This window comes from Pteronotus mesoamericanus, unplaced genomic scaffold, assembly GCF_021234165.1.
Source record: "Pteronotus mesoamericanus isolate MK-2021 breed Mesoamerican mustached bat unplaced genomic scaffold, CSHL_Meso_final contig_20, whole genome shotgun sequence".
NCBI lineage: Eukaryota > Metazoa > Chordata > Mammalia > Chiroptera > Mormoopidae > Pteronotus > Pteronotus mesoamericanus.
Window position 1 is genome coordinate 72758169 of NW_026555085.1, and position 16239 is coordinate 72774407.

The 16239-nt window shown below is 39.0% G+C and overlaps 1 protein-coding gene across 1 annotated transcript; it reads left to right on the plus strand.

Annotated features, from left to right (window-relative positions):
* Positions 1-1001: 1001 nt before the first annotated feature.
* On the plus strand, positions 1002-13770 carry GJA1 (gap junction protein alpha 1). Its single transcript, XM_054569888.1, has 2 exons — positions 1002-1191; positions 10844-13770. The coding sequence occupies exon 2, from the start codon at positions 10860-10862 to the stop codon at positions 12006-12008; it is 1149 nt and encodes a 382-aa protein (XP_054425863.1). The 5' UTR covers positions 1002-1191; positions 10844-10859; the 3' UTR covers positions 12009-13770.
* Positions 13771-16239: the final 2469 nt, after the last annotated feature.

Here is a 16239-nt window from a genome sequence, read left to right on the forward strand (position 1 = left end):
CTATTATTCACCCTAACACAGGGTGCTGAACAGGAAAAGACATGGAAATGGTGGAAAGGCGAATAAAAATGATATGCTCAGCTCCACTGTCACCGGACAGAAAACTCCCCAGCTGGTTTTAGAAGAGATGGTCTCAATGAGGTTTGATGGTTTTGGGACTCTCTTAATGCCAACTTACCACATCAGTATTTCATAAAAAAAACTATCCTGACATTTCGCTACAGAACAGATGCAGTTTCTAGTTCCTTGCCATGAAAGGAGCTGAGGTGCTATAAATTTTCAGTTCCCTGAAGATCTCACAGAGATTTATCAAGGTTTCACAGTAAAAAAAAAATGTACTATAGATAAAGTTATAAATGTAAATATAGTTTTTGCCAAACTGAAGGAAAGAAAAAAGATTCAAAGCAGTCAAAGGGTTGGAAGTTATATTTGGGATGGGCACACCAGCACATTTGTTCATTTTTTAAATTTCTCTTGTTTCTTTCCCACCCCCACCATTTCCTTGTTAATTGTCCCAACTTATGAGAAAAGGAGTTAGATCATCAAATAACTTACACCTACCTTTCACTTCACACACCTTGGCCAATATGAAACAAATCTGCACTGGCTACACTCCTTTCCACCATTTTTTATTCACTGTAATACGTACATTTTACTTTAGAAAAGTTTGTAGTATTATAAAATATACAACTTTTTATTATCTCTGGATTTTTGATAGAACAAGCACTAACTAAAACCAGTAGTTGTTCTCTGTAGAGAATAACTTCCAAGCAGTGGCATTCACGTCTCTAATGCTTTCATTTCTCTCATCAGCAAATTTAAACCACAACTTTATCTCGCCCTCGCTACTCCTCTTCACCCCCACCCTTCGACGTTCCCTCTCCTGCGCTCTACTCTTCTCCCCGCCTTTCCTCTTCTCCTCCCCTTTCTAGTTCTAGCCCCTCCTCCTGTTGAGTCAGTGGCTTGAAAATTTTAAAAGCTCGGTGCTCCAAGTGAGAAAAAAGTTTTTACGAGGTACCAGCACTTTTCTTTCATTAGGCTAAAGGAGTGAGGAAAGTACCGAACAGCAGCAGACTTTTAAACTTTAAATATAAGCAGGTCTGAGTGCCTGAACTTGCTTATTCATTTTACTTCATCCTCTAAGGAGTTCAATCAGTTGGAGTGCCTACTTCACTTCTTTTAAGAGAAAGAGTAAGTTTAACATTTTTTTACCTATTCTTTTCTTCTTCTGCAAGTAAAACTTTTCTCAAGTTTTCGTGTTGTATAAACGTGCCTTTAACATGATAATGTAAACGCAGTGATGAACTTGAAAGTGCTTCTATAGTTTTAAAGTCTAAATTGAATGTTCGGTGTTTATTTTTTTGGACTGTTAAAAAGTTTTTATTAACAATGCAACAGGTAAAATAAGATTCGGACCTTTCTGATGAAAATAAAGTAGTACTTTACTGGGTATTTTTGGTTCTTCATTTTGGAGAAAACTTTCACCTTTTTTCATAATCAGTATTAGTCTAGGTGCTTTGTAAAGGGGGGTGGGTGGGCATTTGGGAGCCTGGGGTGTGAATTTGACTGACAATGTCACAAAAATCAAAGTGCAAATTTGCTTAGGGTGCTCGCTGTACAATTCTACACTTGGTGCTTTTTCATATGGAAATCTTGATTGATTGTTCTATAGCTTTGCAAAGCAAGCTTCTTAACAAAGTGCTTTGTTAAGACCGTGCGGTTACTTGACTTCCACGTGGTCCTTTCGTAGAATTTCCCCCCATAAACAAAAAGGTATAAAAGTTTGCGTTGTAATGTTGAAGTTTTTAAAGCAACAGTAAAGAGTTACTTTGTTTCCCTACCACAGTGGGAAAAAATGAGACCCTCAGGAAAGCCACTTCTTTCTCAACCACGCTGGCAGCCCAGGAGATGAAATCCCTTGAATGGGGATGGTGGGTGGTTACTTAGACAGCATTGGGGTGGGAGGGGGGGCCGACCTCCAGAAAACTCTGTATGCTGCGGTGCATTTCCGAAACTATCTGCTAAAACCGAAGCTCCTGGAAAGAATATGAATCGAAATTTGTTACGCAGCGCCTGAGCGGGAGCTGAGAAGCCCCGACCACCACCACCTCCCCCCACCAACGCCCTCCCCGCCTTCCGCCGGGCGGAACCTGTAGCCGACTTCAGAGCTCTGGGAAACGCTTTTGAGTGGGACCTGCCAGTAGGCGAAGATTACGGCTCGTTTGTCATTTTTAAAGGACTCAATTTATTAAGTGCTCTTTTTTTTTGTTAAAATACATTCTGTAAGAGTGTTTGCTAAGGGATTTTTTTCTGTTCCAGCGCCACAGACCAAAGTGATTAGTTTAGATTCTTGGTATGAACCTGCAGTTTGAACTATTTGCACCGAGAATGCTGAAAAACATTAAAAATGAAAGCTTAGAGGAGGGCAGGGCCCGGGCGCGTCCCGCCGTCTTAGCGCCCGGCTCGCCAGGCTCCTGCGCTGCCCCAGCCGCCAGGGGTTGGAACGGTCTGCTGAGCTGTCGCCCTCGGATCCTTCCTTACGCGCCAAACCCCGCGCAGGTCCGAGGTCCACCGCCGAAAGGAAGGGGGGTCAAGCGGGGGGGGGGGGGGGAATAGACTGCGGGCCCAGTGGTTAAAAGAAAAGCAATCATCAATGTAATTAAGCGTGTCGATCTAATTCCTCTAACCTCTCACCCCCCCATCCGCAGGGTTGTCTCCCCCCCCCCCGCCCCGTGAATTCTTAACTGCATAACCTGTTGGTAAGGAAATCTGAGTACCTTGGGAATTGCCGTGCTTAAATTGCACATGTAACTCTCTTGGAAGTTCTCGAAACTTCCCAAGAATGAGAAGTAGGGCGCGAAAGCCGGGGGAGGGGGGCGAGGGAGGTGTAGAGGAGCGGAGAGTGGGAGTCCGGTAATGAAATTAGGAAAGAGCCCATGACGCGTCCACTGGCGAATCGGTGCAGGATTCCGGAAACTCGACCCAGGAGTTCGGAGCAGCGGAGGGCCCACGCTATCCTCCGGCCTGGCCACCCAAGCATCCCTGATAAAGCTCATCCTTAATCACTCCTTCTCATTCTGAGGCTTGCCCGTGTTTTTCTAGAAGTGCAAAATGGGCGGGGGAAGAGAGAGCTATGAATTTGGAAAAATAGACATGGCTTTATTTGGAGGTAGGTTTAATAAATTCTTCTGTTTTCCAAACTAGGTTAGTAATGAGATTGTTAATTTCACCTTCTGAAAAATCGGGCAAACTTAAACTCAGTCAAAAGTGGCCTCCTGGCGATTTAAGAAAAAAAAAACAAAAAACAGGTTATGAGAGTTTTTTGTTGTTGTTTTTTTTTTTTAAAGAAAGCTAATCTTTTGGGCCTGCTGAAAATAAAAGCCTGCAGTGATGCAGAGATCTCATTAAATTAGCTTCATTCCCAAGAATGAAATAAGCCAGTAAGATAAAAAAATACCTCAGGGAAGAGTAATAAATTCTTCTAGGTAGGCCTTATTGACGGGGTGTTGTACCGATGGCAGAAGATATTTTCCGTCCTTCTGGCAATGTGTTGAGTTCTATGCTGCAGAAACATGTTTTCCCAACGTGTGTGATGCTTTGAAGTTCCCAAAGTCGGGGTATGGTTGTTACCTGTCCTTTGCCTGGAAAATGCGGTGGTAGTGCTTTGCTCCCACTTCCTTCACTGTTCAAACATTCCGCATTTTTCTAATACCTTTCGAAGTTTATCGGCACAGCTGCCCCATACACTTAGTCCCTCACCCTTTGCAGTGGGATTCCTACCTTGCTGGCTCAACCTGGGAAACACAGTTCCTAAGATTCCCTGCAGCAAGGGTCGAAAAGGTGTGTTTGCACATACTCACCAGTGCCTTGTTACCTAAATGTTTCTAGTTCCTGAATGGAGAAGAATGGAAAACTCATGATAACAACCCATTCCTTAGGTTCTCTTATATTATCCAGAGGTGTCCCTAGGTGTGAGCCTCAGAGCCTTTGTACGTGACCCTGGAGGAAAGCCAATGATAGGAAAGCCACGGGCGATTAATACCTTCTACTCCACCTTTCCTGTTGTTCTGACTTCCCTTCAAGATTCTTAGCTGTTTGAATAGATTGTTGAATCTTGGCCACACATCATTTCAGCTCTGGCAAGAAAAGGAATTGCCTCGTGTGTATCATTAATGTCAATATTCAATATAGATAAGTCACATTAAAAACAATTCTCCAGTTTCTCCTCTGTGGGTGGTTAATTAATTTTTTTTTTCTTTTGGATCCTTGGGGTAACAACCTAAATTCTCCACTTTGCCTGTCTAAATTCACTGTTTTGCAGTGTATGTACAAATTATCTTGCCAAAATTAAAACACAAACCATGGTGAGATGTACTTATATCTATAGTATGTAAATAAACTCAATGACTTTAGCCCTAAAAAGTTCCATACTCTTCATCCAAATTTCCCTACCTTTCTAAGTAATTTCTAAAAAATAGGCATTTTATGCAATGCTTGAAATTTACAATAATTTAAAAATAGTGTGTAATTTTGGGAGGGTGACTTTCTGCGAACCAGATACTTTGCATAGGCTGTGGCTTTTTTCACAGTTTTGGGAAGATGCCTCCAAACATGAAGAAGGCAGACACCCTTCCGGGCCTTTCTTTCTATCAACTGATACAAAGCAAATCCTCACCAGATGTATGGGACTGCTAAAATAGCAATTCTGTACTCATTACAAGAATGTCTTGAAAACTAATTTTGATTACCATTAGAAAATGTTAATCATTTCTTAGTTGTTATTTTGCTAAAGAAAAGATGCCAAAATTAGAAAGTAAATGAGCTGTAATTTACATCTAAAGATCTTTACTAGTTAAACTTTACTGACCTCTTGCTGAGAGTTTCATATGCATGAGTTATCTCATTCAGTGCTCATTGAAGAAAATAGACTGTTCTTAATACACTGGTGAGCGTCCTAAGAGTATCTTTAAATGAAGACAAAATAACCAGGTTATTCAACAAAAATAGTCAATTTGGAGGGCATGGGGACATTAAGAACTGAGCAAAACAGTTTTTAAGTCCATCACTACAATAAAAAAAACATCGCTTTTAACCTGCAGCTTCTGACTTTAGGGTGTTTCATCTAGCACCCCTAAAGTGGCCATGAGAAACTTGTGTGAGTGGGGAGTTGAGTAACTGTTGTTACCTGAGGGAGGGGATTGAATTGCCCCTATTCGGCAGACATTATCTTCTCTTCGAATGGAGTTCCTCAGCCCTTGCCCCACCCCCACCATCTCGTTGTTCTGTGGAGGCAGATGTTGGTTGACAATGTGATGAAGAGGGGTGAGAGCCAAAGAAAGAAAGGCCTGTCAGTATGTTTTTCACCCTGGCAAAAAAAAAACTTTATGCAGTTCAATGCCATATATAACATACCTGTGGAAATGTAACTGTATTATTCTTCACAAAGGAAATTTAAGGAAAATCAGGGAACTGTAGGCAGAATGTTAAATTGAATAGATGTTTATATGGAATTTGCTACATCACAGAGTTAGGCTAACTGTCTAGGTATAAGATGACAAAAGGTGTATATTTTCTGGTGAACTGGGAATATTTTCCACAGTACTTTATAAATCACGTAACAGCCCTCATAGACTGAGACTATATAGTGATGTTATATTAATCAGGGTCAATGTCAGACCTTGTTCTTCCTTTTCAGATCCCAACCTTCACCCAGATTTGTCATCCTTGAAATAAACAAAAGCGTAATCAGGCTATTTCATCTTGCAACTGTGTTCTCAGTGATAATAAAATCATGTGGTATAACCAGAGTTAGAATATCACAAAATTGGGGGACAAAAATATGTTTCTGTTATTTTTAGATCTTAACCTGTAACAACATAACATTGAAACTGAGTAACCATCTTGGATACATGATGCAGTTCTGGTCTAATAAATTCAAGAAGCTCTTAAAGAGCCTTTTTTTTTTTTTTTTTCCCAGTCCTATTGCCTGCTCAGGGATTATTTGAAGCGTGTTGTTTCCAACAGTTCAATTTCAGCAAATGGCACTTGAAAATTTAATAGCATGCATAATATGAGATGCTTACATCTCATATCCTCATCCTTTTTCCATCTCATATCCTTTTTTCACAGGAAAGTTACTTTTTCAACTAACTTGAAAATTTAGAAGTTTGGGATACATACACTTAAGAGAATCCCAAGGAGTCTGTAAAATAAATTAATTTAAATGGTGAGACCTGTTCGTGTGTTTTCTTTTCTTGCAGTAGACACCATTTAATTCAATAGATACTATTATATTTACTCTTTTAAGCACTAGATATACAGCACTGGACAAAGCCAACTTCTTCATGGAGTTCACAGTCTTGTTGAGGAGAACAGGTGAACATATAATATGTCAAATACAGCTAAGGGCCATTAAAAAAAATCAGGACCAAGGGAATAGTAAGTGACAGGGCTGGAGTGATGGCTGCTGACGCGAGACCAGAGCAGAGATCTAAAGTGAGGGTGTGAGCCACACTGATGGGACAAAGCTGACGAGGCAGATCAGCTTGTTAGTTTATTTTTTCAAGATTAATTGAGGAGAACAGGTTGGCATGCAAGTTGACTCGGCTACTGATGTGTAACATGGAGAGATAGCTGAGACCAGGCTAAGAACAGGAATGGTGGTGAGACTCAGTCATAGTTTGGATTTTGGGAAAGATGAACCTGTAGTATTGGTTGATGGGTTGAAAGTGTTATGTTAATTATGTGTGGGTATAAATATTACCAAAAGAACATCTGGCTGTTGTAACTGTAGAGGAGTGGTCACAGCTGAGCCCACTTGGACATTTCTTGCAAAGACAGGAGTACTTACAAAAGTTAAAGACATTAGGAGGGTTTACATTTCAGTTTTGGGACTTAAAACTTTTTGGTCTTAGTATATTAGAAACACACACATGCCATTTCCTTTTCCCCTAAGAAATCCATTAAATAATTTTATCAGGAACCTCCATAGGCCTTTCATTATGCATTTTTAAACTTCGTGATTTTATTCTTTCAAATATTAATGCTTTCATCTCATCTTCCCAACTTCGATCATAAAAAGGTGGTAGATATCAAGTCTCACTTCAGTTTTCAACAATCCTGTTTACCTTTCTATTATTTTAAGTCCCCACTCTCATTCATTACAGTTGTCTTCTTCTTGGGAAAAGTCTTTAAAATTGGGAAATATTTTCTAATTCTCTTAATAATTATTGAGACATTAATGAGATGAAGTTACTCGACTGCAGCTTTGGCGCAATGATTTGTCGAAGGCGCTGGCCAAAGAGATAGTCATAGCTAATTTAAAATTGAAGCTTTATTTTCATTTTGAATAAAGTATTTGAGACCTTGTGCTCTTGGGAAGTGTCTGTGCTGACACTGACCTGGGGGAGGGGCAGTAAAGGATGTGCTCCCATCCCAGGTGCCCAGACACCTCTGCTCCTCATGCTGCTCCCCCTCCATCACCCCCAGCCTTTGCAGACACTCTCTATCCCTTTCCGCTCTCCTGAACACTTGGAACAAGAAAGAACCAAAAATGTCAAGAAACCATTATTTATCTCCTGGCCTGAAACCTTACTTCAGAATCCACCTGGTGCATTTTTTTTTTTTTTTTTTTTTTTTTTTAAGTAAAGAAACAAGTTATTCCTTAGTGCCTCTCCCTCAAAAAAAAAAAAAAAAAAAAAAATCAGATTCATTCAGAATGCTGATGCCAGGAATGTATGTTTTTAACAAATGCTGCCAGGTGATTATGACACAGTTCCAAAGCCACGCTAAAGACACCAGAGGGTCCTTGCGCGGGTCGCACTTGAGTGCCTTTGGCTTTTGGCCTCTAGTCTAGATCACAAAGAAAATGTGATCTAACATGATACAAAGAAGGCACAAGAAGGGGAAGGGTTGTCCAGCTGCTTGCAAGCATTGACTCCCAATGAGAACTTTGCACAAGTCCTTAACCTAGACCTTACTTAGTCTACACATAAAGTTCCAACTTTGGAACCCGGAGATAAAGGCAGGAACATACATGATATACGTTCAGCTGCCATGGTTTTCTCATGTATCAAATTAAGGAATCTGTCTCTTGGTAAATATGTGATGTATATAGTCTGTAGATCAATGCCAGGGCTTCTGTAAACATGTAATTATACCCTTTCCCTTGGATCGGAGGAAAAAAGTTATTTTTTTAAATAAAAAAGCATTAAGTTTTCAACTAAAATTTGAAAAAATGAAAATATTAATGGGGGCAATCATTTGACAGACTTTTTGATTCAGAACAAAGTGAACAACTACCAGAAATTACTACTATTTTTGTTACCTTTCCTTGAGAATCACAAGCACAAGCCATCACATTAAATATCTGATGGTCTCTGTAATAGTGGTAATGACAGGTATGTTCATGTTACAGGATACCAGGTGTCCAACTAGATGATCTTATTCAGATGAAAGAGTTTAACTCATTAATGCAAATGAAACTGTGTGGGTGCTTAAAAGACAACTTTGCAATTAAGTTGTTGGTGTATTTATAAGGAACTATTACCTAGAGATTTACTCAGTGACCTAATTCACATATTGTGGCAGTAAGGGGTATTTCTGTGGCATCTCAAAATCATATGAAAATAAAGTTTAATTGAATAGGATGTAAAAAAAAGTAGGCAATTGCCATAAGCATCTACACAATCATTTTATTTTGAATAATTATCAAACATTGACCAAAATGACAACTTCTATGTCAGGTCATATTTCTAAACATAAGTTTGTCTGGAGCTTGATCATGCTGTAAATATGAGAGGTATGCAAACAATTTACCATTTTACACTTGATTATTTCTGTTTTTCCTCCCAACCCCTACTCCCACCCCTCACCACAATTGTAATATCTGAGCAAAAATAGATGGCACTGGCAAAATATTGTAATTCTTTACAAACAGAATTAGGGCCATTTACACACCATTACATAGAAACTGTCTATTAATATAGCTTCAAAAATTCTGTTATGTTTGTTTGACCCTCATGGATAGTACTTCTTTATTCCCAATGTATTTTCTGCAACATTGTAGGTATTTTTCTTTTACATTCTCACCACCAAAATGTTCATCAGACCTAAATTACTCTCACATTTCAAGCCTTCCCTTGGCGATTTAACTCTCTGTCAACCCTACAGGTCTTTGTTCTTGTTTGACTGCTCTTTTCATACATCAATTTTACTGTCTAACATGTGACTACAGGATCTAAAATGGTCCTTCCTAAAAGTAGAAGGGAAGCTCCCTTTTTATGACCACTGGGAGAGCATTATTTTTGTGTCCTGCCGAGTCACCTCCCACACTTACCCCAGCATTCTTTGGCACCAGCCTCTGGCTCTCCTTTAAGACGCCCGTTGTCTGCTAATTTCCATAGCTTGTGCATAGTTGCAGCCACCTCTTTGTTTCATTCAGGAAATCACAGGCCAGGTTTCCACTTCATTTTTTTCTGGCTCTATAGCCAGGAAGTGCCAACATTAGACAGAAAACTAATGTTGCTGTGGTGGGGAAGAAGACTCCCCTAGGTTTCGCTCATTTCCTCCAAGGAGAAGACAAAGTCCAAATACCAGATGAGAAACCTCTTTATAGTCAAATAATGAACATAATTCTAAGAAGCCTATATAATCCTACTTTTAGTCACACTATTTAAAATTCATTACTAAGCTCCTGGAGAATCTTTGCTTCGCTTGTTTTTAATTATTAAATAATCTTTAACTACTTCATCCTTTTCTAAATCCCCCAATTACTACTCTCTGCCGAAAATTAGACTACATTCTCTATGCCTGCCACATGTAATATTACTTATTTCTTCTCAGCGTTTAGCCCTCCCTAAGACTGTTTATCAAAGCATGGAATCATTTCTAGCTTAGCGAGCTTTATTAACTTTATAACCAGTGTGATACATTGGAAAGCCTTGGGCATGGGATGGTAAGTCTTTTTCTGGCTCTCCTGATAACTAAATATTTCCTACACTCTTAAGACCTCAATTTTCATCAAGTAAATGAACTGGCAATTAGAAATATAAAATGAAACAGGCATTTAGTTGTTGTTTTTGAAAATAGGTTCCTGCATATAGTGACACATTGTGTCAAAATGGTGCATTTCAGTACAGGTTTTTCTTTGGGCAGAAGACAGTTTTCTGAACCACATAAGGCACTGCTTAGGAAGGCAGGGAGAAGTATAAATGACCACAATATGCAGAATGTACAGATTGCACTTGAAATACCAAGGATAATTTCAGAATACAAGTAGGAATGAGGTGCTGTTAAGATTGAAGTTTGGAACCAGGTTACACAGGTGTGCATCTGTACGTATATGTGTGTTCCTGAGTGTCCTCACCTCAATTCTTAGGTAATAGGCTTTTTGAATAACACATATTAACATTTTGCATAGGCATGCATTCAGCCACAGGCCTACCAGGCAAGAACTGTCTTCATTTATCAGACGGATAAAATAAGTAGAGGCACTTAGCGGACAGAAGCTCCTTAAGTCACGCGCAGAGGCAGTGGTTGAGCAACTAATACATGTTCACAAGTTAACATTGCAGTTGACCTGGCACATAGGCTCTGCACTGTTGCTTTTAAATCTTTCTGTACCAAGGAAATTGTAAGACCTCTTTGTGGGGCAGGGGTGCAGGGGGAATGGGGCCGGGAGAGTTTATACCTTTTTCTTGCTGGGTGGGGGTGGCGGGGGGGAATCCCTAGGAAGATCTTGGGACCTTTTTACAATATTTTGACAGTCGGCTGAACGAAACTATAGATTAAGCTAATAATTTGCAGTCTGTAATAACCCAGTTGTTTTTTTGTTTCCTTTCAGACGGCGCCCAGGAAACATGGGTGACTGGAGTGCCTTAGGTAAACTCCTCGACAAGGTCCAAGCCTATTCCACTGCTGGAGGGAAGGTGTGGCTGTCAGTCCTTTTCATTTTCAGAATCCTGCTACTGGGAACGGCAGTTGAGTCAGCCTGGGGTGATGAGCAGTCCGCCTTTCGTTGTAACACTCAGCAACCTGGTTGTGAGAACGTCTGCTACGACAAGTCCTTCCCAATCTCTCATGTGCGTTTCTGGGTCCTGCAGATCATCTTTGTGTCTGTTCCCACACTCTTGTACCTTGCTCACGTGTTCTACGTGATGAGAAAGGAGGAGAAGCTAAATAAAAGAGAGGAGGAACTCAAAGTTGCTCAAACCGATGGGAGGGATGTGGAGATGCACCTGAAGCAGATTGAAATGAAGAAGTTCAAGTACGGTATTGAAGAGCACGGCAAGGTGAAAATGCGAGGGGGCTTGCTGCGAACCTACATCATCAGCATCCTCTTCAAGTCTGTCTTCGAGGTGGCCTTCTTGCTGATCCAGTGGTACATCTACGGATTCAGCCTTAGTGCCGTTTACACTTGCAAAAGAGATCCCTGCCCACATCAGGTGGACTGCTTTCTCTCTCGTCCCACGGAGAAAACCATCTTCATCATCTTCATGCTGGTAGTGTCCTTGGTGTCTCTTGCCTTGAACATCATCGAACTTTTTTATGTCTTCTTCAAGGGTGTTAGGGATCGTGTGAAGGGGAAGAGCGATCCTTACCATGCTACCACTGGCCTGCTGAGCCCCTCCAAAGACTGTGGATCTCCAAAATATACTTATTTCAATGGCTGCTCCTCACCAACTGCTCCCCTCTCGCCCATGTCCCCTCCTGGGTACAAGCTGGTTACTGGAGACAGAAACAATTCTGCGAGCCGCAATTACAACAAACAGACCAGTGAGCAAAACTGGGCTAATTACAGTGCAGAACAAAATCGAATGGGGCAGGCAGGAAGCACCATCTCCAACTCCCACGCACAGCCTTTTGACTTCACTGATGACAACCAGAACTCTAAAAAACTGGCTGCTGGGTATGAACCACAGCCACTAGCCCTTGTGGACCAGCGGCCTTCCAGCAGAGCCAGCAGTCGCGCCAGCAGCCGACCTCGGCCTGATGACCTGGAAATCTAGATCAGGCATGAGAGAATCGAGATTCCACTCAACTGTGGAGAAGAAAAAGGTGCTGTAGAAAGTGCACCTTAGGTGTTCATCAGTGAAGGTGGTACTCAGCAGCCTTCATCGGGAGGCTTAGAAAACACAAACACATTAGAATACCTGGGTTCATTGGGGGTATTTGGGATAGGCGGGTGGAGAGGGAGGGGATAAGGGAGGTACATGTTGGTATTTAATGTAGTTGGTTCAAAGAACTTAAGTTCTAAATAAAAGTTGTTGCATTAGGTGATACATAGGTAAGGGCTTTTTCTCTTCCCCTACCCCCCAGGCTCCTGATGCCATACCCCTAAGAATATTCCTAAGAATATTTCTGTGTATGTGAAAGAGTGGGTGATATTTTGGCTAAATACTTTTTTTTGTTGTACCAAGAAACTGAAATAACTTTTTCCAAGAAAAAATACTTTCTGGATATCTTCTTTTCTTTTTTAATCAAGAAAAAGATAGAGGATTGTTCTTATGTCCCTGCTAAAACATTCCATTTTTTTAAATTTGCACTTTGAAGGTAAGCTTTCTAGGCGTGACCCTCCAGGTGTCAATGGACTTGTGCTACTATAATTTTTGTTCTTGGTATCAGTGAAAAGTTCAGACAAGGCCCGCAGGGAAGGACTTTCCATGCATTGGCAAATCTCAGCCATGTTAAATGTACATTCTTTTCTTACATCCACTCACATATTATTGACATCACTTTTTCATCATTCCTCAACTACTATTCACATTCATTTAATTATTTCTGTAAACATTTTTAAAACAGTTGGGGTGTCACAATATTTTTGTGTTGAGTCAGGGAAAAAAGCCATGTTCAATATTTAACAGTCACTTTGTATGTGTATGTGTGTGGAAGAGTGTGTTTTGTCATATATTGGTACAAACAGATACAGTGTAAACTCACAAACACAGATTTGAGAATAATGCACCCACAGTGTTCAAATTTGAATTTTTCTCATGGATTTTGTGGTGTGGGCCAATGATGGTGTTTACATTATATAATTCCTGCTGTGCAAGTAAAGCACACTTTTTTCCTAAAATGTTTTTCCCCATGTATTCTATTATGGATACTGGTTTTGTTAATTATGATTTTCCCCCTTTTTTTCTTTTTCCTCTCTTCTTTTGTTTTTAGAATATAGCAGTAATGCTATTGCTGAAATGAATGATTTTCTTTTTCTGAAATGTAATCATTGATGCTTGAATGATAGAACTTTAGTACTGTAAACAAGCTTTAGTAATTAACTTGAGAGACTTAGAAAAAATGCTTAGAGTTGACTATTATGTGTGTAAATGAATTTTACAGAAACTGGTATTCTTGGTTTTGTCCTATTTCATGCACATTAATTCAGAGCTTGTGTTCTGTTATGAGTTTGACAGTCTTTTGGATTGACCATCAAGTTTCATGTTTGCACTATGATTTTATTTGGTATGCAAGAGAGATCAAAGGAGATTCAGTAGTACACATGTAACTAATTTATTTGAAATATATCTTAAAGAAATCTTCCAGTTTCTTCAAATGCCTTTTAAAAACTCATCACAGATGATTAGGGAAAATGCAGAGTATCATACCTTTCTTGCATGTCATCTACATAAATAGTTTTGTACAATGAGAAATACTAATTTGTTTGACATTCCATGTTAAACTACTGCCATGTTCAGCCTCATTGCATGTAACATAGACCTAGCCCATCAGATCATGTGTTCTTGAGAGTGTTCCTTATTCAATAAAGTTTTAATTTAGTGTAAAGATACCCTCTGTATTGTGTGTGATTTCTAAAACTCTTCTGCATCTATTTACAATCATCAAAGACATTTCCACTGTTTACAAGAATTTGGGCAGATAAGATTCACAAGATTCAGGAATCTTTGAAAGGGCTGTATCACTAGGACAACGTTGTTAAAGATAACATTGAGTAATTTAGTAGATGTACACATGATAAAAGTAAGGATAAAAAAGACAAGTATGCTGAAACTTTAAACTAAAATCTGGAGCTAAATGAAGAAGGCCAGGGTTGGTCTGAGTATGGTTATGTTCTGTGATGAAAGAAATAGATCTATGATGCTATTATTTCAAAACACTGAAAACACAGAAAATAAGATTTAAAAAATTCTTAACACCTAAGGAAAACCAAACCATTTAGAGATAGTAGAACAATCCTGGGCAATTGATAACCATGTAATTTTTAATATCAAGTTTGTTAACATTTTAAGTCACATTTAAAGAAGGTATTTAAAATTATTCAAATTATTTACATAAATATTTAATTAGCTCAAAGCTAACTAGTAGATTACTGGAGCATAAAAATACTAATTTAGAGATATCTAGTTCAGTTGCTACTTTTTTTTCTATTTTTATGAACAAAGGTTATGAGATTTTCCTAAAATCAAAGGATTATCGAAGAAACAGTTTCTCAGTCCATATAATTAGTAGTGGCAACAGTTTAAGTATTGTCATTTGACTGGCTGAGAATCCAATGGGAGAGGCTGGTTTTCTCTTCCTGGTGTGCTTGCATTTAATATGGGGAATGGAGAAGCTGATGATTTGAGTGTATGTGTGTATCTTACACAAACAGGCTTTACTGGGTATGGATAGACAAATTATACTACTGAATGTTAGAGTAGTAAGGTGGAGTTAAAAATGGGTTTCTGCTGTTTGTGCAGGGGTGGGAGGGCAGGCTAAATCTTTAAGATACAGTCATAGACCATGCTAAGCATTTCCCAACTTGGAAGCTTTTCATTGTTTTAAAGTATTTAAGCATATTATAAATTGCAGTTTTAAATACAAAAGTAAATGAAATAAAAAATCAAATGTCTCGCCTCTCCCCATTTTCCAGCATACACATCAGAAAGTTCTAATTCTGAAAAGAAATTACTGCAAACAGAACTCTTATGTAAGTACTTTGTTGAGTAGCAGTTCCTAGAATGACCACACAGTGCCTGCTCTGTGAAACTCACAATGTGCACACTTCCAGATGTTTTTAAAATGATGTTCCATTCCTCATTTTTCTTACCTTAATTGGCTGCCTGCTTTCCACACTAAAAATTAAGACAAAACTATGCAATTTCATTCTACAAATATTTATTACTCATTTTTTTTGCATATAAATTTATGTTTAAAAACTGAAAATTTTTTAATCTAGAAGTAGAACTTCCTGGGGTGGTGAATGTTTTATTGTGTTCACAATGGTAGCCACTACTATATGTCTATTGAGCACTTGAAATGTGACCAGCGAGTCTGAGAAAAAATGAGTTAATTTAACTTTATTTAAATAGCACATGTTCATGTGTATCATATTGGGCAGTGAAGTTCCAGAGTCTGCTGGGGGAAAAAAGTTTAATATTGGGTGGAAATTGAGGAGAGGGCAGTCATGTTAGGAACAGGAATAGGGAAGATGAACTTAAAAGTATTTTTTATAATCATAACAGTATTTCTCAGGCTGTAAACAATAGGAAATTTATTTTAAGCAAAGCTTTTGCATTTATATAAAATTCCCTAGCCTTTTTTTAGATAATCATATGTTTTATATTAACATTGTTTTACTCAGAATTTTGTACACAAACTTACACTCTTCTATTTTTAAAAGTGGTAGGATTGTCTAATGTCTTCAATATTGGGAAGAAGCCCAGTGCCTTTATTTGTTTGGTTCAGTGCATTAGCATCCTAGATCTTGTTGGCCTTTATTAAACTCCCAGACCACGGGCTGTTCTTTTACCTTATTTTGAGAAAATAGCTGAACCTCAACCTGCCTAGTGTGCTAATTTCCTGCCCACTCACTGTCTTTCCTAACAAGTCCAAACTTCAAATTCCAACATGCCAAAACATCCGTGCTTTATACTTGCCGGGAAACAAAGTAATGAAGTTTGGGGGCTTATTAAAGTTTTAAAGTGAGTTATTTTTATAAACAGCACACCAACAGCGTGGAAACATGTTTATAATCTTTACCGGCTCCAAGATTCTGTTTTTACCTTTTCTTGGTTGGGCAAATACAGCTGAGCCCTTGGCATGTCAGAATTTGCAGCTGGCAATTTTCAGAGCTCAAGAGCAGACGTGGAACAAACACCATAGAAACAATGCTTCAAGAAGAATAGAATAAGAAAGTAGCCTATAAAGCAGAAAGCTAATTTGGAGGGAAAAATTTACATTTGTTTCTAGGTCTTCAACAATGTTGAAATTTTAAGTCAGATTATTTCTTCTAGTCTCCGG

Coding starts and splice junctions, on each gene's coding strand:
- GJA1 (XM_054569888.1), top strand. CDS start 10,860: ATGGGTGACTGGAGTGCCTTAGGTAAACTCCTCGACAAGGTCCAAGCC.